We start from the raw sequence: 18,642 nt of genomic DNA on the forward strand, positions 1-18,642 counted from the left end.
TGGTCTTGTACCCGTTCTACCGCCCCGGATGTATGTACCTGCCAAGGCTGCTACTCAGGGCTAACATGGCCGGGAGACTCCCTGCTCCCCTTGTTCCAGGCAGAGGCTGGCAGCAGGCACAGGAAGAGTCCCATCCACTCTGGCGTGGGGCTTAGCATCACTCTCCCTGTCTCAGGTCAGGACTCCCCTACCTCTGGGCCGAGGCACACGGGCAATGTGGCCAGTTCACCCAGAGCCAATTTTCAAATGTCGTCAAGTGGTCCACAAGCTGTACAACCCCCTGCGGGGCGGATTTGACCAGGGGGCACAAGCTGGGGATATCGGAGCCTCAGCAAACTGAGGAACACCTGGGGAAGCATGTGACTTGGTGCCTGGAAGGGTGCGGCCGGAGATGCTAGAAGAGGCCGGGGGCAGGCTAGAGGCGCGCAGGAGGCTTGTGTGTGAAGACACAAGGACCCTGACGTCCCCGAAAGGCGGGGTCTGTGATAAGACAGGCTGGATGGCCTCGTGGGTTAAGCGTCTGACTTCAGCTCAGGCGATGATCTCGCGGTTGGTGAGTTCGAGCCCCGTGTCGGGTTCTGTGCTGACAACTCAGAACCTGGCGCCTCTTTTGGATTCTGTGTCTCCCTCTTTCTCTGCCCCTCCCTGACTTGCACTCGATCTCTCTCAAAAATGGATAAACGTTAAACAAAATTTTTTTTTTAAATAAGATGGGCTAGGCACTCCAGGTTGTGGGAACAGCAGGAGCAAAGGCATAGTGAAGAGGACAGTGTTATGGAGACCAGAGGGAGAGAAGAGTTGGACAAGGACGGAAGAGCCAGAGGGGCCGGTCTGGGGGGCTGGGAGCGGGGGAGGTCCGCAACACACACGCACGCACATGCGTGCAGGGTCCGGGGGAGCATCGCACGTGGGAGGGGCGACATGGTGTGATGCCCGTGTCACTGTGCCGGGGAGACTAGCAGGGACGGGGAGGACGGTGGCGCCGTGATGGAGCTCTGCCACAGCTCCCAGGTGCGGATGTGGCCTGGGGTCGCCACAGCTTCCTTTCTCAATAAAAGTCGAAAATCCCCATTTTCATGTAAAAACGCCCAATTTTTCAAAGTTGGCAACGCAAAGAATTTTGCAAAGGCCGTTGGGAGCCGGCTGAAATCTGTCTGCGAGCGGCCTGTGGTTGGCCGGGGACACGGCCTCCGTGGTGGCCTTCTTCCCAGGATGGACCAGGGAGGGGTCACGGCAGGGGGCTGTGCCACTCTCCCTGGAGGCTTCCTGCAGCTGCGAGGTCCCCGGCTCATGCCCCAACTCATCCCATGTCACCGCACTGGCCTCGTTGAACTGTGGTTCGTTTCTGATGCCGCTGGGTGTGAGCTAGGCGTAGACAGTGCATCTGATTCCTGGCCCCAGCACAACAGCGGAGTGTGGGCGATCGATAAGCCCCTGCTGATGAGGCTAAGGGCTGAGAGGCTAAGCAAGTAGAGAGGGAGATGGGGGGCGTCTCGCTCGGGGGTCTGCGGGCCGCAGGAGCAGCTGGGTCCTGAAGGAGACAGGTTTTGGCCACAGAAATAGCAGGACTTAGGGATGCCCAGCGAGGGGCAGAGGGAGAAGAGGAGGACTCAGGGGTGGGAGGCCGCAAGAGGGAACAGGGGACCAGACCGGCTGGGACAGACCAGCCTGGGCTCGGGGATGCGGAGTTGGGAGGGTCCGTGGACTGCTGGGCAGAAATGCCAAAGACAAGCGTCTGGGGGCCAGGATGAAAGGAAGCTTGGTTCAGAAGTTAAGCTTTGGGGAAGGTTTAGATCTGGGAGCCGATGAATTTGTCCGACGGCACGTGACTTCTGTGTTCTTGGAGAAAAAGCAAAAAGACCTCGTTTGGATATCATTTCCTACGTGTTCCCTTCTCGTGGAGAGAGTACCTCAGTTTTCCACCAGGCATCCGTCCTTCCCCCAACCTCTCTTCAGAGGGATAACGTGAACCCCACCCCAGGTTGCCTGGCCGGCGTGTCCTAGATCTGGGCCTCTCAGGAGGACAATCTCTGCAAGGGCTGATGTAATAAGGAGTCTGACACCATTAAGTGCCACCCCTTGGAGACTGAGGATGAAGCCAACATAGAGGAAAGGAGAGATGCATGGTAGAGGGAGGTAGATTCTGGACCACATCATGTGAACTCCTAGATCCTGCCATGCCTGAAGCCAGATTCCCTATACTCTCTTGTTACAAGAGCTGATGAACTCTCTTTTGTGCTTATGTCAGTTTTTTTTTTTTTAAGTTTATTTATTTATTTTCAGAGAGAAAGAGAGTGCAGGAGCGTGTGAGCAGGGGAGGGGCAGAGAGAGAGAATCCCAAGCAGGCTCTAGCACTGTCAGCATGGAGCCTGATGCAGGGATCGAACGCACAAACCATGAGATCATGACCTGAGCCAAAATCAAGAGTCAGATGCTCAACCAACTGAGTCACCCTGTGCTTACGTCCGTTTTAATTAGGTTTTCTGTTCTTTGCTACCAAGAGAATCCTGACTGATACTCTATCTCTGGGACTGAGAACTTTAATCAGTAGGCTCAGCTACTCAGTCAATGCTGGTCAAGGCAGGCAGGAGGTGGGAGGGGGAGCCCCAACCCCTAGGGGGCCCAGGATTTACTGAGACCGGCACCTGCCTGCGGGCAGCCCTCCCCTACTCAGACATCTGTCTAGCCCAGCTACCACCTGTTCCCACTACAGTCCGCACAGCCCAGGGCAGGGGTCTCGGCTTCCGTCCTGGTTCTACATCTGTGCACTCCTCCCTGCTGGGAGGTCGTCTGGTCCTGAATCCCCAACCTGCTGCTTGGATCCTGAACACCTTGTTGGGCCCCCTTTCCGAAGGCTGAATTCTCTGCTTGCCTCTCCTGCCCCTGCAGGCTGGGGGCCTGTTTCAGACCCAGGACTCCTGGGGCTCTCAAGGTTACCATGCCCCTAACCTCCTGAGTGTGGACTCGGCTCCCAGATTTCAGCACCCTCTGGTGACTGACAGTGGCCTAGACCAAGCCCGAGGTCACGCACCTGGGTCGGTCCCCTTCCCACCAGCCACCCTACTAAGATGCATGGTGCTCCCCAGGCTGGAGGCTGCCCAGACCCTGCCATGGGGCACAGCCACCAGGTCGCTCAGACTCGGCTGTACCTCAGTTGCACCTTTGACTTCAAAGCTACTGCCACGTTTGGTCTTAATCCAAACAAAGCAACTATAAAAAAAAACAATTTGGGGGGCACCTGGGTGTCTCAGTTGGTTGAGCATCTGACTTCGGCTCAGGTCGTGATCTTGGGGTTTGTGGGTTTGAGCCCATCATCGGGCTCGCTGCTGTCGGCGTGGAGCCTGCTTCGGATCCTCTGTCCCCCCCATCCTCTCTGCCCCTCCCCTGCCTGCATTCTAACAAAAATAAATAATCATTTTTTAAAATCCCAATTTTTATGGCACAAACACAGACACTCTGATCAATGGAACAGGATAGAAAACCCAGAAATGGACCCACAAACATATGGCCAACTCATCTTTGACAAAGCAGGAAAGAACATCCAATGGAATAAAGACAGTCTCTTCAGCAAATGGTGCTGGGAACACCAGACGGCGACATGCGGAAGAATGAACCTGGACCACTTTCTTACCCCAGACACAAAAATAAACTCAAAATGGATGAAAGACCTCAATGCAAGACAGGAAGCCATCAAAATCCTCGAGGAGAAAGCAGGCCAAAACCTCTTTGATCTTGCCCGCAGCAACTTCTTACTCAACACGCCTCCGGAGGCAAGGGAAACAAAAGCAAAAATGAACTACTGGGACCTCATCAAAGTAAAAAGCTTCTGCACAGTGAAGGAAACCATCAGCAAAACTAAAAGGGAACCGACAGAATGGGAGAAGATAGTTGCAAATGACATATCAGATAAAGGGTTAGTATCCAAAATCTATAAGGAACTTCTCAAACTCAACACCCAAAAAACAAATAACCCGGTGAAGAAATGGGCAAAAGACATGAATAGACACTTCTCCAAAGAAGACATCCAGATGGCCAACTGACGCATGAAAAGATGCTCAACATCACTCATCATCCGGGAAATACAAATCAAAACCACAATGAGATACCACCTCACACCTGTCAGAATGGCTAACATGAACAACTCAGGCAACAACAGATGTTGGCGAGGATGCAGAGAAAGAGCATCTTTTTTGCATTGCTGGTGGGAACGCAGACTGGTGCAGCCACTCTGGAAAACAGTATGGAGGTTCCTCAAAAAATTGAAAACAGAACTACCCTATGACCCAGCAATGGCACTACTAGGCATTTATCCAAGGGATACAGGGATGCTGTTTCGAAGGGGCACATGCACCCCCATGTTTATAGCAGCACTATCAACAATAGCCAAAGTATGGAAAGAGCCCAAATGTCCATCGGTGGATGAATGGATAAAGATGTGGTATATACATACAACGGAGTATTACTCGGCAATCCAAAAGAATGAAATCTTGCCATTTGCGACTACGTGGATGGAACTAGAGTGTATTATGCTAAGCGAAATTGTATTTCACTTAAGAGAGTGTATTATGCTAAGAGAAAGACAAATATCATATGACTTCACTCATATGAGGACTTTAAGACACAGAACAGATGAACATAAGGGAAGGGAAGCAAAAATAATATGAAAACTGGAGGGGGACAAAACAGAAGAGACTCTTAAATATGGAGAACAAACTGAGGGTTGCTGGAGGGGTTGTGGGAGGGGGGATGGGCTGAACGGGTAAGGGGCACTAAGGAATCTACTCCTGAAATCATTGTTGCACTCTATGCTAACTAATTTGGATGTACACTAAAAATAAATAAATAAATTGAGACAATTAGGGATACCTGAACACGAACCGGGCTGTGGCGCACAATAACCAATTACCGCCAGGTATGACAGTGGCATTGGAGTTGCATAAAAACAAACTCCTTATCTGTTAGAGATGCGCACTGAAGAACTGATGAGTGGAATGGTATGAGAGCCACAATCCATGTGGTGGGAAGTAAATGAAACCAGAAGGGCGGGATGCCGATCACCACGGGAGCAGGTGAGGGGTACGTGGGTTGTTTGAGCTCATCTCTTTCCTTCCAGGTTTGTTTGAAAATTCTCCCTCCTGCCCCAAACAAAGGCCTTGTTGGAAATGCAAACGTTGTCCTGGGATGAAGCGAGTCTCCCCGTGGGGCACCCCATAAGCACCAGACCCCTCATCCAAGCCACCATGACCCTTAGCTAGACGATGCTAGAAGCCTCCTGTGGGGGCTCCCTGTTCCCTCTAAGCCACTCCCCAAACAGCGGCCGGAGTCATCTTTTAAATTCCTCATATTCTATGACCCCTGGCTCAAAACCCTCCAATCACAACGCCAACTGCTAACACTTGTATAAGACTCACAGAGCCCAGGGGTCATTCTGAGAGCTTTATATGTATTAACTGAAGAATAATTACCCAGTTTTATGGATGAAGAAACGGAGGCACAGAGATGCAGAGCAACATGCCCAAGGTCACACAGCCAGGAAGAGGCGGAAGAGGAGGAGCCAGGACTTGCCCCAGCTGGGCTGGCTCTGGTGCCTGGGCTCTGACCACTTCTCTATATTCTGCCTCTCCGGGCTTAAGATCTGAGCCAGGGAGGCCCACGCGACCTGGTTCCCACCCATCTCAGGGACCTCCCCTTACCCTCTCCTTTGTTCAGTATCCCCAGCCGCAGCCTAGACTCCTATCCTAGAAGTGCTAAGCATGCTCCTGCCTCAGGGCCTTTGCTCCGGCTCTAGCCTCTCATGGAAGGTCTCTCGCTACTCAAAGCAGCCCTGCCTCCTTCTCCCCATGCCCCTCTCCCACGGCCCTATTACATCGTCTTCAGGACACTTAGCGCTACCTGAAATTACATTATTCGTTTATATCCTTGTCTGTTGCCCTTCCCCACGAGAAGGGACAGGGCTGTGTGGACAGGGCCTTGTCTGTTTGTTCAGCACGGCACCCTGAGTGCCAAGATCCGTGCAGTGCCACACATGGTCACCAGCCACAGATGGCGGCTGGCGTTGCAGTCAAATTAAAGGTAAGATGCAGCGGGGCGCCTGGGTGGCGCAGTCGATTAAGCGTCCGACTTCAGCCAGGTCACGATCTCGCAGTCCGTGAGTTCGAGCCCCGCGTCAGGCTCTGGGCTGATGGCTCAGAGCCTGGAGCCTGTTTCCGATTCTGTGTCTCCCTCTCTCTCTGCCCCTCCCCCGTTCATGCTCTGTCTCTCTCTGTCTCAAAAATAAATAAACATTAAAAAAAAAAATTTAAAAAAAAAAAAAAAAGGTAAGATGCAGCTTCTCGTAAGAGATAAGCGTGGGCAAGAATGCAGAGACAAGGGAACCCTGCGCACCGTTGGTGGGTCCGTGACACGGAGCAGCCACTGTGGGGAACAGTATGGAGGCTCCCCCCAGAAGGAAGAGCAGGACTTCCACGTGATTCAGCCGTTCTGCATCTGGGGATTTATCCGCATGAAAGGCAATCACTAGCTCGAAAAGATACGGGTACCCCCATGTTCACCTCAGCATTACTTACAGCAGCCAAGACACGGAAACAACCCACGCGTCCACGGACAGGGGAATGGACGAGGAAGTTGTGGCACATACACACAGTGGAATATTACCCAGCCATAAAAGATGAAACCTCGCCGTTTGCAAACGGATGGACCTTGAGTGCACTGCGCTAAGTGAAATAAGTCAGACAGAGAAAGGCAAATATTGCATCATCCCACTTACACGTGCGGCTTAAAAAAAACCCGAACGCAGGGGTGCCTGGGTGGCTCAGTCGGTTAAGCCTCCGACTTCGGCTCAGATCACGATCTCGTGGTCTGTGGGTTCGAGCCCCCCGTTGGGCTCTGTGCTGACAGCGCGGAGACTGGAGCCTGCTTCGGATGCCGTGTCCCCCTCTCTCTCTCTGCCCCACCCCTGCTTGTGCTCAGCCTCTGTCTCTCAAAAATTAATAAATGTTAAAAAGCAAACAAACAAACCTGAACACATAGATCCAGAGAACAGACTGGTGGTTGCCAGAGGCAGGAAGTGGGAGGTGGTGATAAGGGGGGAGAAGCACCAAAAGGCACAAACTTCCAGGTACAAGATAAAAAAGTCCTGGGGATGTAACATACAGCATGGTGACGGTAGTTAACAATACTGTATCGTAAATTTGAAAGTGCCTAAGAAAGTTGATCTTAAAAGTTCTCATCATGAGAAAAAAAATTTTTGTAACTATGTGAGCTGGTGGACGTTAACTAAACTGATTATTTAGTTTCGTTTATTATTTAGTGATTATTTGCAATATGTACCTATCTCAAAGCCTGTACCCCTAAAACGAATACAGTCTTATATGTCAATTACACCTCAATTAAAAATAAATAAATAAGGGGCGCCTGAGAGGCTCAGTTGGTTAAGTGACCGACTTCGGCTCAGGTCATGATCTCACGGTTCATGAGTTCAAGCCCCGCATCAGGCTCCGTGCTGACAGCTCAGAGCCTGGAGCCCGCTTCAGAGTCTGCGTTTCCCTCTGTCTGCCCCTCCCCCTCTTGCACTCTGTCTCTCGCTCTGTCTCAAAAATAAATAAACGTTTAAAAAAAATTATAAATAAATAAATAAATAAAATAAAATGCAGTTTCTTAGTTACTGGCCACACTGCAAGTTCTCAACAGCCACCTGTGGCTTGGGGGTTACTGAACCGGCCGGGGCAGACACAGAGCGTTGATATCATTGTAGAAAGTTCTCTGGGGCAGCAGGGGCTTAGACGGCCATAGCATATCACACAGTCACACCACTGGGGAACTCTGACATCCATTCATTCATAAACTATCCAAGGAGCAGCTTTTCTGTGTATGAAATACACCCCTGGGGGTCCGTCCTGCCTCACTCGCTGTTGTGACCAAATGGAAGTGGCATCGGCACCGGTTATGGTGTGGGCGAAGATGGTGACAACGTGCCTGTCGTTCCTGAAGGGTGCCACCAGATAGCAGATAACTAACAGGCTTGTTACAAAGGGAAACACAGACCCTGGGGAGCGGCTGAAAGCCCACTTTTTGGATGGGTTACTACACACGAGAGTAAGGGAGACTTCTGGTTCCTTCCGCCTCTCTTCTGCAGGGGTGGGGGCGGTGCTGAGAAAAAAAAACAGAAAAACCAACACCTCTCACGCTCCCCTCTCCACCGTGTCCCCTGCAAGCCACTAGCTGGGCCAAGTCGTGGAATCTGACAAGTATCAAAAAACGTGACAGACGTATTATCACATCCTCCTCCTGAGCCCGAGGCCGACATCACTGATCAATCACACACCCTCTTCTTTTTGAATCAGAAGGAAGGTTCCAGATCCTTCCCAAGACAGCACTCCAGGCAGCCATTGCCAAGCAGAGCCGGTAAAAAAGACACAGTCTACCTGCCCCCTAGGAGCTCGCTACTCTAAGCCCCAGCTTCTTCACCTCCAAGGCTGACACCACCTTGTAGGATTACTGGGGGTCAGTCGAGATGATTCATTCGCTCAGTTATTGGTGTTATTTGGGTGCCTCACGCCCGCCTGATGGACGCGGCACTGGATAAACGGCAGCTGTGACAAGGACAGACATCTGTGTGCTGCCTTCTGTTTGCCTGTGTGGACGGATTCCAGCCCCTGTGTCTTCCCTTCCCCTGAAGTCCCTCCCCTCGGGGCCAGCCCACACCCACCGCCTCACCTGATGAGGGGGAGAGGAGCCCAGAAAAGTTAGCCTGGGGATTTAACGGGCGGCATATTTTGCAATAAGAGAGACTTCCTTTTTCTAGCACCTTCTCGTCTTATGTTCTCAATACGCCTTGGTTGGATTAGCTCCCCCCATTTAACTTTTCTTCCTTGGATTCCCGTACACAAAACACTGTATTAACAAGCCGTGTCTACCAGGCTGAGCTATATTTCCTATAAAGTCTCAGTTTATCTCCTCTAAAACACACAGTAATAGCATTCTCCGGAGAATATTAAATCAAACCAACCTGCCGCTGCATTTGTTTGCGCTTTCTGCCCCCGGTAAATTCTGGCAACAGACGGGTGTGCGTTACATAAGCAGCACCCCTGTCAGGGACTGCAGTCCTCCGCACTCCACTCTGCGTGTAGAGATACCTCCTCAGGACTCTAATCCCCGCAGCCGAGGCTCCCCAAAGCACCCGCAACGACACCCTGACGTCCTGCTCCTCTTTTTTATTCTTCGCACACAGGGAAGCCTGAGTGCAGGTTCAAGAAGAGAGGCGGGCCGCGGCCAAAAGGGATGAAGCTTATCTGCTTTGTAATCCAGCACATCAAATCCGCTTTTCTTGGCCTGAGACGTATAGTCAATGACAGGGCTGAGCCACAGGGCACGGGCTTGGGCAGTCAGCACTGTTCCATTACTCATTCCAGAAGATGCTGACGACCACCTGCCAGGAAGCGCCCAAGAGGAGAGAGCATGGCCCTACCTGCTGGTAGTGTCCGCGGCTACACAGGGGTGGGGGTCCCGCTAGGGCCTGGAGGACAGCCCCTAAGCACACAGCTGGACGCCTGGGGGGGGGGGTGGGGGGGGTGGCTGAGAGAATTAGCAGGAAGAAGTACAGGATGGGGGGGATGGGAAGGAGGGAGGAGGGGCAGACTCCCCTGGACTTGATCCTCAGCTTTAACCTTCCGTATGAGCCTGCTCAAACACCCGGAACTCTGATTCTCTGTGTCTCATCTGGATATCAAAAAGCGTAAGACAGCTGCTTGTGGGTTCTGGGGAATGAACTCATTCCTTCAGCTGGCAACCATGCATTTCTACTTCGCAGGGTCTTGACGTGGAGACAGCACAGCTCCTGCTCCCCAGGTGCCCATGGTGGTCTGGGGGAGGCAGGTGTCAATCCCAGTATGGGGATGATGGAACATATTCATGAGGGCCAGAAGTGGCATAAGGGCCAGGGGTCAGGGCCAGCTTCCTGGAGAAAATGATGTCTCGTTTTCCAGGAATCTACGGCAGAGGCGGGCACTTCGAGCTGAGACGGATGGGAGGGTCCAGGGCCTACAGGGTAACTGCCGTGTGGGGTGGTAGAGAGTCACAGCAGCTGACACTCCGGAGTGTGGAGCCAGCAAGGGGCAGGGGCTGATGGGAGACACAGGGCCTGGCGCACAGGGATTAGGAGGCCCTGAAGTCACACTAAGGGGTTTGACCTGGGTCCTCTGGGACAGGGGGAGCCTCTGAGGGTGTGAAGCAGGAAAGAATGATGATCAGACCTCCCAGGGGCTGCTGGAGACCGACTGGAGGCCTGGGCCTGGGGACAGCGAGAGCAGTTCAGAGGCTGCACCCTTCCACACCTCAGTGCCTTTGCACATGCGGGGCTCCCCACCTGGGACCCGCTTTCTTCTTTTCTACCTTGGCTCTGTGCTATTGTCTCCGCCACAGCTCAGTTGTGGGTTCCAAGCCCCTTCCCTGAGCTCTCCCAGCCTGATGCAGGCTCCCTCCACGTTCCAGGGGCTACAGTCTAGACAGGCCAACTCCAGCCCAACGATGAGTTTGCTTTGGACCGTGGAGTGGTTTCAAAGGAATTTCAATTAGCTGTTGACATTTACAAACCAGAAAGGCTCCTATCAGATTCCAAATTCCCAACTCCCTGGGAATGTTCAGATGACCTAGCAGCACTGGCTGGCATTCCTATATAGCAGCCATTAACTGAAGCTGAAAAGTGGCCTTCCCTTTACCTAAAGCATGTGCTTACCAGTTCGCCACACTCCCCACCATGCCCTGCCGTCTCTTTTCACAATATTGAAGCTGAGGACCAGTTTCCATCATTCATCTCCCTTGCATTATTGCTTCCCTGAGAACAAGTTGGAAGGGAGAGCAGAGCAATTCTTGTCCCCATGTCTGTCATAAGAGGGGAAACAAGTCAGGCTGAGGGGGTCTTGTCCTTCCTCACGCACTGAGTTCCCTGCTGAGTTCCTGGGCTTTCTGTTTGAAACCCTGGGCACCCTGCAGTCACCTCTATCAAGGCCTTCAGCACACTGCGTCCTATTTTTACAATTACTTGTCTGCCAGCTTTTAGACCAGGAGTACCTCCTGGACAGGGACTAGGTCTGTGATACCAATGTCCTCCGAACTGATCAGGAAGGCCGATGGTACATATGCTCAACAATAAATGTCGAATGAAGAAATAAATACAAACGAGAGCATGAAAAAACAGCCCAGAGAAGAAAGAAAGCATAAGTGCCCAGGGGTAGGAGGTGGTGTGGGGGTAGAAAGGAGGGCAGGGATGCTGAAACCGGGGGGACAGAGGAGCACAGAGGTTAAGAGCCTCACTGTTCAGAGTGGGGTTCTCACCCCAGGGACACTGGCACAGGTGAATGCAAAATCTTGGGCTCTGCTCCAGACCCGCTGAATCGGAACCTGCATTTTAGCAAGAGTCCCGGTAAGGTATCGCAGATTAAGGTCTGAGAAGCCCTGGCTAAGTGAACGGGCCCAGAGTCTGACTGCGTGGGTTCAAATTCTCACTGTGACGCTTCCTTGCTGTGTGACTTGGGGCATGTCACACAACCTCTCTGTGTGTCTGTTTCTTATCTATTAACATTGAGCCCCAGTTCCGGCAAAGGGCGGCCACACCTGCAAGCTGAGGCCCTGCTCCTGGTGGCCCCAACCATGCAGTGTGAAATGCACCACCAGGCATTCTGCAACAGGCAGGAAGGGCCGCAGTGGGGCCTCCGCGTACCCATTTTGCAACTTCAGCACTCAGGCTGTTGGACAGCGCTAAAGTGCTTCCGTCAGTCAAACGCCCAAGGAGTAGTCGGGGGCCCTTACTTACACCATCAGCTGTCCAGTAATTCCAAACCTTGATCTTGGCTAGATCAAAGTCGTGCAGGCGGCTCGTGTTGCGGATAACAAAAAAGAGCTGGAGCGGCGGGTGGAAGGGGCACGTCCACAAGGAGGGGTCTTTCTTGCTCTGAAACACCAGCAAGAGAGGGAAGTCGTTAGCCCATTTTCTGCCTCTCCCCAGTGTAAACAAGCTGAGGGCAGGAGGCTAGGCCTCCTCTCCGTAATCCGAGGTGGAGTCTTAGATCTCAGCCGCCCGGACTGCACTTTGTAGCAGGTACTGACTCATCCCTGGCACAGGCTGGCTTGAGGGCCTCTCTGCTCTGCCATTCGGACTGAATTTAAAATGCAGCGGGCTTTATTCTAATTGATCTAATCAGCTCTGGGGAGATGGCTGGGGATGGGGACTGAGAGGGGAAGGGAGGTTGGGAAAAGAGCCATCACTTGTGCTATTCATTAACCTGGCAAACAGAGCCTTTGGTTTTCTTTTGTAAAAACCCTGTAGAATTAAAAACATTTAAAAAATAGAAAAGGAAGAAAAGAAACCGGTGCAGGCACTGGGACGGGGCTGTGGCACCGAGCCTCAGGATTTGCTCTGTTCCCTGGCAGGGTTTCCAGGCCTCGGGACCCCAGAGTGTGGTTTCCGCCCACCGGTGAGGCTGCCAAAGCCGCTCTCAAGGCCAGAGGAGCAAGGAAGCCCTGCTGCCATGTGCATTTTGCACCAACAAAATTCCATGCCACAGGTGCTTTAGATGCAGGTGGAAAAAGCCAAATCTGGGGACTCTTCTCAGCCCCAGCTGCCTCCTGTTCTGTCTCTTTGGATACCTCTTCTACGTTCTGTCCCGAGAAAACTCACAGCTGCTCCCAAACAGCCCCCTGCAGGCTCGGCCTCAGTGCCTTTGCACAGGCTGGGCCTCTGTTTGCAATACTCTTCCAGCCCCTCCCTCCCAGGGAAATTCAGCCCAAATGTGCTGTCACGCCCACAGTCACCCCTTCCCTGTCACCATCACTCTCTCCTCCAGGCACCTAGGGTTCCTTGCAGTGCCTAAGGTTAGCATTTTACTCAGTGTCCCACAACCACCTGTTTTCCAGTCCAGGTCAGCCCTCCACACACTTGACTGTGAGCTCAAGGGAAGCGTCTGTGTAGAGTTTCCACACGGTTCCCTGGCACATGGTAGATGCCACAGAATCTTTGTCGAATGAATGAATGAATGAATGAATGAAATTTACCTCCTAATAGCTGTCTTTTCATTGCAACTAGAGAAGAGGCTATAAACTCATCTGGCCTGCCTAGCTATTTCGTTTGGCTCATGAAGTATTCAAAAACACTGTTGCCAACATTTAAAGGTGGGGAGATTTCGCCTTTCCCTCCAGAGCTAGTGTGTGGACAGGCAAGACGCAGGGCAACACAGGGCCCCTAACAGCTGCTGGCTGGGGCCTAGGGCACAGCTCCCATGGCCGGGCCGGCTGGGGCTCTCGGGCACCCCAGTCCCCACAGCTCCCTACAGTTTTAGAGTTTTGTTTTGTTTTGTTTTAAATTTTGAGAGAGAGAGGGAAAGAGTGTGTGTGAGTGAGCTGGGGAGGGGCAGGGAGAGAGAGAGGTGGGCAGAGGATCCGAAGTGGGCTCTGTGCTGACAGTGGGGAGCCCGAGGCAGGGCTGGAACTCATGAACCGTGAGATCATGACCTGAGCCGAAGTCAGATGCTTAAGTGACCCAACCAGGCACCCCAGCTTACAGTTTTAGTCTCACACCTACTTCTCTTTCCAGGTTATGCCCCTGTCTGGCCCCTGCGGGCAACTGAGTCTAGGGTCCCCACCTAGTGGCTGACAGCTACAGTAAGTCCCATCTGCCAACATAACCACCACATCTCTGATACCAGTGAAGTTGTCCCTTTCACCTAAACGGAGCACCGCCGTGTATTTGAGAGGGTCTCAGCAGACTCGTCACCAGGACCAGGCCGTCTACTTGACACAGCCAGGGGAGGAGACTGGCCGACGCTGGGGTTTTGCTGCCCCCCAGGAGATGCGAGGCCCAGGCTCCAGCTGCGGGGGGGAGAACAAAGCTGGCTTGTTCCAATGACAATGGTGCCTTTCAGGAGGGAGGAGGTTGCTTTTGTTAAGGGGGGAGAGGGGTTCAAGGGGTTCTGACTTATTCCGGCCAAGTTTCTCAAGCTCTGCAAGAACTTTTAGTGCTCTGGGCAGCTGCAAGGGGTCAGGAGACAACATTTCGGCTTCCAACGGGTGCATCTCATTCGTTCCCCAAGTTGGGGCCTAAACTGGGTCGCTGTGGCTGCTTGACAAAGGAAGAGTCTGAAGGCTGACCCTTAGACACGGGCGAGGGGACTGCCATTGATTTCCCATCACATTTCTGTCAGCAGGAGGGATAACAGGAGGACTAAGTGGGAATCATGGTGTTCAAAGTCAAAGAACATTAACCTGCGGGTAACTCAGGGCCTCATTAGCAGACAGAGTCTCTGAGATGAAGGCTGATGGGAAGCCATTGAGGGCTGGCCGAGGCACGCTGCGCGAACCCCCGGATGCCAGGCCAGCAGGCCGAGCGTCTGCTGCACCTGTCCATCACAGGCAGTAACAGAGACGGCAGAACAAGAATCAGGGTTCCCTCTTGCTGCTGCTGTGACCTCACTGGGTTCTCTCAAAGCCCTGGGAGGGGACAAGTGCTGTAACCCTCCCGTCACAGCTCAGCAAGGGAGCAAAGGGTGTGGCTTGCCTCAGTGGTGGAGTAAGGATGTACACCTATTTTAATCCATTTATTCATGCTGTCTTAGTTTGTGTTCTCTCAGAAGCAGACCCCCGAGTCAAGGATTTGAGTGTCAGGAGATTATCTGGACACCAAAGGAGCATGGGGAAGAGGAGGGGAGGAAAGGCATTTCATAAAGAGTGTGTTACCAAGAGAGCCCGCTCCTGTGGCATCTGGAGCTCAGTGCCACCAGGGAATCTGGGAGCCAGAGCAGAACGTGCCCCGGAGCAACTCCACCCCCGGGACAAGGGAGCTGGGGTATTCATACCCCAATGCCCACCAGCGTAGGTTGAGGGCTGCTCCTGGGGGCTCCATTCCCCACCGGTTTGGGCCCGCTGCACAGCAGGCAGAGTGGGCCCCGGAGGCCAGAAAAGCAATCCTCCGTCAGAGAATTATCAGTGGGAAGTACAGCCAGCACGCACAGACGTGGGAAGGGCCAGAGGGCCGGGGAGGCTCTCACAGCGTCTGTTACCCATTTGCTCAATACAAATACCCTCCTGTGGGGCAGGTGCCGAACTACAGTCAGGGGTGGGTGGCGGAGCCTGGCCCACCAGGTCCCAGCTCTGCACTGGTCGGGGAAGCAAACAAGTTATACTGCCAGGAAAAAAAAAAAAACAACAACCCAACCAGGCATGGATAAATTCGACAAAGAAAATAAGAGTGAATTCTTAATGGCCAATGGAAGGGCATTTTTAGAATGGACAGTCAGGGGAGACAGGAGGTCCCTTTCTCATTCCTAATTAAGGTGCCTCCCTCTTCCAGAATTAACCTAATACAGATCTACCCCCTTCAGGGATATGCTGGACTGCCCTCAGAAGTAGCCCCAATTTAATAAATTATCATAATCAAAAGGAACAAGCTATGGACACACACAGTTTGGATGGATGTCAAAGGCATTATACTGAGTGGAAAAAGCCAGTCTCAAAAAGATTACATACAAGATGATTCCTTTTATATAGCACTCTTGAAGCGAAAACAGATCTGTGGTTGCCAACGTTAGGGATGGGTGTGTGGGGGTTATGGCTGTAAAGGGTTGCGAGGGGGAATCCCTCTCTGGTGATGGAACTGTTGTATTTTGTGTTTGTGTATTTTGATGGGGTGGTGGTTACATGAATCTACACGAGTGATAACATTGCATAGGACTCATACGCACACGCACACGAATGTGTGTACAAAGGTGTGCACCTGAAACTATGTCAGGAAATGTCAATTTCCTGGGTTTGATAATGTACTACAGTTATACAGGATGTTAGCACTGGGGGACGCTGGTGGGCAAGGGCACAAGGGACCTCTCCATACTTTTTTTTAAAAAATGGAGATATACTTCACATATATATAAAGTCACCACCTTCAAGTATGCAATTCAGCGGGTTTTGTTTTATTTAGTATATTTCAAGGTTGTGTCACCATCACCACTATCTTTTTCCAGCATATTTCATCACCCTAAAAAAGAACTCCATCCCCAATGTGTGGCCTGCCGGGTCTGTGTTCTTCCACATCCCATAATGTTTTCGAAGGTTCATCCTTGTTGCGGTAACAATCGGTGCTTTGTTCCTTTTTACAGCTGAGTAATATTCCATTGTATGGACGTACCACATTTTCTTTATCCATTCATCTGTGGATAAACATTTGAGTTGTTTCCACCTTGTGGCTATCATGAATGATACTGCCATGAACATTTGTGTGTAAGTTTTTGTGGGAACACATTTTCCATTCCCTTGGGTCTGCACCTAGGAGTGGAACTGCTGGGTCATAGGCTAACTCCACACTTAACTTTTGGAGAAACAGCCAAACTATTTTTCACCACGGCCGCACCATTTTACTTTTGTATTCCCGCCAGCGAGGCATGGTTTTTCCACATGAATTGCCAATGCTTTATTATTTTTTCTTTTCAAAAACTGTAACAACCTGGTGGGTGTGAAATGATACGTCTTTGGGGTTTTGATTTGCATTTCCCTAATGACTAATGATGTTGATAGCATCTTTCCTGTGCTTCTGGGCCGTGTATGTCTTCTTTGGAGGAAAGTCTATTCTGAGTGCTTTGGTCATATTTTCATGCGGTTGCTTGTCATTTTGTTGTTGAGTTTCAGATTTCTTTTCTTTATATATTCTGGATGATAGACCCTTATCAGATATACGATTTGCAAATATTTTCTCCCATTTCCTAAGACGTCTTTTCAACTTTCTTGATGAATGTCCTTTGAAGCAAATGTGTTTTAAATTTTGATGAAGTCTGATTTATCTATTTTCTTCTTTTGTTGCTTGTGCTTTCCATGCCATATGTAAGACCTCAGTGAAAAGCTCAAGGGTAGGAAGATTTATACGTGTGTTTCTTCTAAGAGTTTTACAGCCTTAAAGCTTTAAAAGTTCTAAGGTCTTTAATCCACCGAGTTAGTTTCTGCAGATGATGTTAGGGTAGGAACCCAACTTCGTTCTTTTGCATCAGCAATCCAGTTTGTCCCGATGTCATCTGCTAAAAAAATGACTTTTTTTCTCCACCCAATAGTATTGGCATCTTTGTTGAAAATCAGTTGCCTGTAGAGGCACCTGGGTGGCTTAGTCGGTTTAGCTGGTTAAGCATCCGACTTTGGCCCAGGTATGATCTCACGCTTTGTGAGTTCGAGCCCTGCATCGGGCTCTGTGCTGACAGCTCAGAGCCTGGAGCCTGTTTTGGATTCTGTGTCTCTGTCTCTTTCCGCCCCTCCTCCACTCTCTCGCGCGCGCGCGCTCTCTCTCTCTCCCTCAAAAATAAATAAACATTAAAAAAAGAAAAGAAAATCAGTGGACTGCAGATGTATGGGTCTATTTCTCTATCAATTCTGTTCCATTGATCTATATATATGTCTATCTCTATGCCAGTACCACAGTCTTGATTACTGTAGGTTCGTTTTGAAATTGGAAGAGTGAGTCTTCCAACTTCCTTCTTTTCCAACATAGTTTTAGCTATTCTGGGTCCCTTGAACTTCCATACATATTTTAAGATCAGCTTATCAATTTCCACAAAAAAAAGGCTAATTGGAATTTTGATAGGATTGCATGGAATCTGCAGATAATTCAGGGAGCGTTGCCACATCAACAGTATTAAGTCTTCCAATCTGTGAACATGAAATGTCTTTTCATTTATTTGGGTCTTCTTCAATTCCCACCAACAGTATCGCATACTTTTCAATGTACAAGTCTTTCACTTATTTGGTGAAATTTACTCTTAAGTATCTTATTTTTTTTTTTTATGCTATTTTAAAACAGATTTTTTTTTCAGGGCACCTGGCGGCTCAGTCGGTTAAGTGTCTGACTCTTGATGTTGGCTCAGGTTATGATCTCATGATCTGTGGGACTGAGCCCCGCGTTGCACGCTGCACTGACACTTCAGAGCTTGCTTGGGATTCTCTCTCTCCGCCGCCCTCTGCCCTTCCCCTGCTTGCACGCGTGCTCTTTCTCTCTCTTGAAAGAAATAAACATTGGGGCGCCTGGGTGGCTCAGTCGGCTGGGCGTCCGACTTCAGCTCAGGTCACGATCTCGCAGTTCATGGGTTCGAGCCCTGCGTCGGGCTCTGTGCTGACAGCTCAGAGCCTGGAGCCTGTTTCGGATTCTGTGTCTCCCTCTCTCTCTGACCCACCCCGTTTATGCTCTATCTCTCTGTCTCAAAAATAAATAAACGTTAAAAAAATATTAAAAAAAAAAAAAGAAAGAAAGAAACATTAAAAAAAAATTTTTTTAAACAGATTTTTTTCCCTTAGTTTCCTTTTTCAGATTGCTCATTGCTAGGGTATAGAAATACAATTTTTTTTTTTTTTTGTATATTAGTCTTTTATCAACTTGCTGAACAGGATTTTAGTTTATCAGTAGTTTTTGTGGATTCTTTAGGGTTTTCTATCTGTAAGATCATATCATCCACAAATATAGTTTTACTTCTTCCTTTCCAACCTCTTATTTTTCTATTTACTTATTTAAGTTTTTATCTGTTTATTTTGAGAGAGAGAGAGCACACGTGGAGGAGGGGCACAGAGAGAGGCGGAGAGAGAGAACCCCAAGCGGAGCCCCATGTGGGGCTCCAACTCAGGAACCAT

General features: G+C 50.6%; 1 protein-coding gene and 1 long non-coding RNA gene across 2 annotated transcripts in view; one reads left to right on the forward strand and one right to left on the reverse strand.

The window, feature by feature from the left end:
* The window catches only part of KATNIP (katanin interacting protein), a 195,188-nt gene that overhangs the window by 41,294 nt on the left and 135,252 nt on the right, over positions 1-18,642 (reverse strand). The window contains exon 16 of the mRNA XM_086692622.1: positions 11,810-11,947. Coding sequence (XP_086548748.1) covers positions 11,810-11,947 — 138 coding nt within the window. The remainder of the gene's footprint in view (positions 1-11,809; positions 11,948-18,642) is intronic.
* On the forward strand, positions 4,761-7,641 carry LOC147573038 (uncharacterized). Its single transcript, XR_015245606.1, has 2 exons — positions 4,761-6,072; positions 6,318-7,641. It is a non-coding gene; the product is annotated as an uncharacterized LOC147573038 (long non-coding RNA).

This window comes from Puma concolor, chromosome E3, assembly GCF_028749965.1.
Source record: "Puma concolor isolate L17-30 chromosome E3, mPumCon1.1.hap2, whole genome shotgun sequence".
Classification (NCBI taxonomy): domain Eukaryota; kingdom Metazoa; phylum Chordata; class Mammalia; order Carnivora; family Felidae; genus Puma; species Puma concolor.